Source organism: Sinocyclocheilus rhinocerous, unplaced genomic scaffold (assembly GCF_001515625.1).
Source record: "Sinocyclocheilus rhinocerous isolate Xijiao unplaced genomic scaffold, SAMN03320098_v1.1 scaffold872, whole genome shotgun sequence".
Classification (NCBI taxonomy): domain Eukaryota; kingdom Metazoa; phylum Chordata; class Actinopteri; order Cypriniformes; family Cyprinidae; genus Sinocyclocheilus; species Sinocyclocheilus rhinocerous.
In genome coordinates, this window is record NW_015639510.1 from 17,649 (window position 1) to 23,570 (window position 5,922).

General features: G+C 33.5%; 1 protein-coding gene across 1 annotated transcript in view; it reads right to left on the reverse strand.

Moving 5' to 3' along the window:
* Positions 1 to 5,922, reverse strand: part of LOC107751266 (stimulated by retinoic acid gene 6 protein homolog) — a 42,224-nt gene that overhangs the window by 4,594 nt on the left and 31,708 nt on the right. Inside the window, exons 13-17 of the mRNA XM_016566942.1 lie at positions 4,722 to 4,855; positions 3,412 to 3,529; positions 3,133 to 3,234; positions 1,525 to 1,688; positions 945 to 1,082 (exon numbers count right to left, since the gene is read on the reverse strand). Coding sequence (XP_016422428.1) covers positions 945 to 1,082; positions 1,525 to 1,688; positions 3,133 to 3,234; positions 3,412 to 3,529; positions 4,722 to 4,855 — 656 coding nt within the window. The remainder of the gene's footprint in view (positions 1 to 944; positions 1,083 to 1,524; positions 1,689 to 3,132; positions 3,235 to 3,411; positions 3,530 to 4,721; positions 4,856 to 5,922) is intronic.

A 5,922-nucleotide genomic window follows, 5' to 3' on the forward strand; every position in this document is an offset into this window, starting at 1 on the left:
TAAGTATGATAAATAATAGATGTTTATATTTTCTATAGAGCGTTCAAAATACAGAACTATTGAAATAGGTGTATCGTTTCCGACACGCGCTGTACGCCGTAGACCAATCACAACAGGCTAGGCCATCTGACCAATCAGAGCAGAGCAGGCTGGAGGGGTTTTAGAGAGACTGAATCTTTGAACTGCTTCAAACGAATCGTTTGAGAATCAAAAATGAGGTGATATTAAATGCATATTTTGAGAAAACGAAAGCGCATCTGTGCATATAGACATGAATCACTCAAGAGAAATCAAACACGGATCAATATGAATCTTGGTTAGATTTGACACAGATGATCTAACATTATTTCGCTCTGCTTTCTGTTTTGAAATGCATTAAAAGTATATGAAATTAATCTGTTCCCTTTAAACTCTACTGTGTACTGGGAGTTCAATCTGTTTGTAGTCTGCAATATAGTGTAGTATACATAAAGTAGGCCTATATAGTTGTTATTTTTTATATACACTGCCGTTCAAAAGTTTGGGGTCAGTAAGATTTTTAATGTTTTTTAATGGAGTCTCTGATGCTCATCAAGGCTGTATTTATTTGTTCAAAAATACAGCAACCTCCCCCCCCACCTCTTATATTTTTTAATGACAACAAACCTTCGAAAACATCCTCATATCTATTTGAAATGAGCTCGGTGCATCTTTATTTTCACAGAAGGAAACTGGCCTGAAATGTACGGTTTCCACACACTCACTGATAAATCTCACTGGACAAACTGAATGAGCGCAGCTTTAAAACACTAAACCGCATCCTCAGTCAAGCGGCTCTGAATTAGTTCTGAAGACTAAAAGCTTTGAGCTTGAGTCCGGACTCTGGAGCAGGTTGCTCTCCAGTGAATTAAATATAATCAAACTGTTGTGATGAACTGACGTAATAAAGAAATAAAAGCTCAGACCTTCTTCAGCATCTCTCATCCTCTGCGCGGACACACTGTCCTGGCCTGAGGTTTGCAGCAGCAGCCCGCAGAAGGCCTTCATCACGGGGTGAGACTGGCTCACCTCAATCTTCAGGTAATGAGCGTAGCAGCGGTATCCTGCAGAGAGAAGCGCAAACACAGAAGAGACAATCTACATACAAATGACAATCACATCCAACATCTGACACGACAGAGGGAAGCACTTTTATCAGACACATCAGTATATAACAGACGTACAGTCACATTTGATATTTCGATTTGTAGAACTAAAAATCTGGCCTAGATCTGAATGGATGAGTCTTGTTTGATACCACTGCTATAATATAATAAATTTTATATAATATAATATAATATAATATTAAAAAAGTGAATAAAATATAAACTATTTAGATATTTTATATAATTAAAATATTTTAATATTTTAAAATATCTCAAATATCTTGTCAAATATAAGAACAAATATTAAAAACTGATGATATACATTACAGGTACTATAAATGAGTGCACTCATTTTGAGCAGGGAGTCTGAATGTAAATGTGTCGCTCTGTAAAGCAGTACCTGGGTCAAACGGCTCAACGTTGCGGTTGAGAAGGCTGATATCCAAGCGTCCTAAGTGGACTATGTTGAAAAGGGCAGTGGTGACTATCCTCCAAATGCCCACTATAACACCAACCATGACATTAACTAGGAACAGCATGTAGCTGAGAAGAAACAGACTTCCTCTGTGGAGAAAAAAAAAACAGTTTGAAACAGTTTGATTCTTCATACAGGCTTAAGGATGTATATATACACTGGGTTACACTTTATTTTAAGGCGTCCTTGTTACAGTGTAATTCTACATTTAAGTACTGAGTAATATGAATTAACTACATGTACTTACTATATGGTTAGGGTTAGGTTAAGGGTTTGGCGTAAGGTTACTTGCATGTAATTATGCATAATTTATTGTTATCATAATAGTAAGTATATGTAACGTGTAACAAGGACACCTTAAAATAAAGTGTTACCATACAGTGCATTACTAAAATAAAACAGTAGATACTCATTTATGTATAAATAATACTACACATAATAAACATAACTGGTAAACACAATAAATGAATAAACTATGATATAATATATAATAATATACATAAAATGTTATATTATTGAACAACAACAAAAAATAATGAATGAAATATTAAACACAAAATAATTAATTAGAAAATAAATATTTACATATATAATATAAATGTATTTATTTATTTAAATATTAAAAACAACACAAAATCCACCCTATTAACTTTCTTAATAATTGTTCCTGGTCATATTTCATCAAAATAAAATACCTTTCCCATCTATGGTGGATTTTTATTGTCTGCTGATGTAAGTATAAATAATTTGAGTATAAATAATAATATTATATATTTTTTAATAAATAAAAAAGATCATAGAAATGGCAAAAATGACGCCAATAGTTATTAAATAAAAATACATATACAATATAATATTTATTTATTTATTTAAAACAGTGTGAAATTCACCCTATTCACTTTTCTTAATAAATGTGATTTTATATAATAACATATTTAATTTGATTTAATTATATATTTAATCTTAATATATTTACAATAATTTATATAATATTTAATTTGACAGACAGATAGACAGACAGACAGACAGAGACAGACAGACAGACAGATAGATACATAGACAGACAGACAGACAGACACATAGACAGACAGACAGACAGACAGACACATAGACAGACAGACAGACAGACAGAGATAGACAGATAGATAGATAGATAGATAGATTTATAGATAGATAGATACATAGACAGACAGACAGACAGACAGATAGATACAGACAGACAGACAGACAGATAGATAGATAGATACATAGACAGACAGACAGACAGACAGATAGATACAGACAGACAGACAGACAGATAGATAATGTAATTGTAAAAATGTTATTTAGAACAACGGTGTTGCAAAAATAAAATGGTTTACCGTTTAATATCTGAAAAGTCTGTTAATATGAAATTCTTAAGAACTGCTTCATAAGTTTCATAAGACAGGTGTTTATTGTTGGCCAATCTTTCATGGCCTATTCCAGATGGTGAATGTACACCAACATTAAAAGCAACAGCCAGTGAGAGGTAATATTATGTATAACTGGCACCTGTTGTTCAGATCTCTTGTTCCTGCGTCCTTCTTAACGAACAAAAACCTGGAGGTCAGATGCTGGATCAGCACAGCCAGGAACAGCATCAGCCAGAAGGGCCTTCAGAAGAGAACATGAGAGTGAGAAGCATCTTAAGAGGCACTTCTCTAAATGCTGGGCTTCATGGCTCATGAGGAGAGATGACTGATAGGAGGCTTTAGCTGAGATTCGGGGTCACGGGGTCACGACCCTGCAGCCACGCTCATCATCTAAAGTGAGGAGAGCCAAGCCACTCACCACATGCTGCCGATAATGTGGAACAGCATGAGATTGGTGCCATACAGGATGGGGATGATGACGAGGAAGACAGCGAACAGAATGCAGATGAAGAACACCAGAGTCTGGATCACCATGCCTGGACACAGACACAATCACACATGCAGGAGTAATCAAATATGCTCATAGTCACGTTTACACTTGAGAAAAACTGTATATTATTATATTATTCCATATTAATGTTATATTATTCCATATTATTTAATTGTTATAAAAAAAACAATAAATGACATAATGAAATGATTTTTTTTTTAAATCAAACAACAAAAAGAAATGTATTTAAATATAATATAAAGTATTTATTTATTTAAATATAAAAAGCACCCTGTAAATATTATATTTTTTAAATAGAAAAAAATCAAATAAAACATTAAAAAATAAAAATGAATATTTATATTCATATTCATAGAAATAGAAAAAATAAAATGAAAACAACAATATAATATAATATAATATAATAAACTATAATATAATAATATTTATTTATTTACTTACTTACAAACAGCACAAAATCCATCGTTTACTTTCTCAAATGTTCCTGAAAGTTCATCACTGCACATTGTTCTAAAGATGTTTTTTTAATCAAAACACAACTTTCTCCATCTATGATGGATTTTTATTGTCTGCTTATTGTCTGTTGATGTACTAACTGTAAATTATAATAATACATTTTAATATATTTTATAATATATTTAAACAATATCATTATAATACAATAATTTATTTTAAAGATATAAATAAAAATAACTGAACAACAAAATAATTAATAAACAAATAAATATTTCAATAAATATAAAAAAAGTAATAATTAAATAAATATCAATACATATTTATTTTATTATTTTTTTAAAAAACAGAACAAACTCCATCCTATTTACTTTTTTAATAAATGTCTTGGATTTTTTTTTTTCATAAATGCACATTATTCTAAAGATTTTTTTTTTTTATCACAACAATAATCTCCATCTATGATGGATTTCTATTGTGCACTAATGTATTACTCCATGTATGGAGGGAAAATTCCATAAGAAAAAAAATCCAGAATGATCCAGAAATGTGCTCCGCTACATTTAATGAAAAATTAGCTCATTAATCGTTAAAAAATTGTTTGTCAGTTAAAATTTTGTTTGTTCCAGTACACAAATTCAGGCTTCATTTAGCAGGTAAAACCGTTTCAGATTGTCTTTCTCACACGTTTGCACTACAATGCAAAGGGTTCTGTCGTGAGAATGAGGGGCTTCTCGAACAGAAGAGAAGAAGCGTGCTCTCACCGAGACAGATGAAGGAGGCCTGATAGCTGGTGAAGCCCATCCAGCAGACCAGCGCGGGCCGGGACGGTCGGATGCTCCTGTGGCAGTTATACACATTAAAGACATCTCCTCTGTACAGTCCCTTCAGATTAGACCTGAGTGAACACAGACACAGCCTTCAGTGCGCTAACACACACACACACATGCACAGACACACACACACACGCACACACACGCACACACACATGCACACACACACACACTCACAGCGTCTGTGGAAATACAGGTAATGAGGGCGTATCTTTATGAAAAAGAAACTGAGATGAAACTGCAATGTCACAGAGTCAAACTGCCATTAATGACATTTAAAAACTCAATTTGAAAAGTCATTATTTTTAATATGCTATTCCTGACTGTAATTACCTCGTTCTCATTTTTCCTGTTTCACCTCCAGCTAGTCAGTTATGATAAAAGTTATTAGTAATGCATTCACATTTGTGCATGAAGTCAGGAGGCACGGTAGTTATGACCAATAAAAAGGATGAAATATCAGCAAATCTTAGGGAAAACTCGGGGAAGTTACTGACGTATTGGAGTTATCCATATTTTCTGTTTTTATTTTTATTTTAAAGTTTTAATTTTATTATGTGTTTTTGTCATTTTAAAACGAAAAAAGCTGTCCAGACCTACCTGGCCCTACGTGAAAAATTAACTGCCCCCTCCTGTTAAATCATGAAAGAACTGTGATTAACCACATTATTTTAGAAAGCTGAGTTAAATTTCACTAGCCACACGCTGGCCTGATTACTGCAGACCTGTTGAATCAATAAATCACTTAAATAGAACCTGCCTGACAAAGTGAAGCATGCTTAAAGACACATTAAAGCATGCAACACATCATGCCGCGATCTAAAGAAATTCAAGGACAGATGAGAAACACAATAGTTGACATCTATCAGTCTGGAAAGGGTTATAAAGCCACTTCTAAGGCTTTGGGACTCCAGTGAACCTCGGTCAGAGCCATTATCCACAAATGGAGGAAACTTGGAACAGTGGTGAACCTTCCCAGGGGTGTCCAGCCTACCAAAATTACTCCAAGAGCGCAACGACGATTCATCCAGGAGGTAATAAAAGAACCCAGAACAACATCTAAACAACTGCAGGCCTCACTTGCCTCAATTAAGGTCAACGTTCATGATTCAACAATAAGAAAGAGACTGGG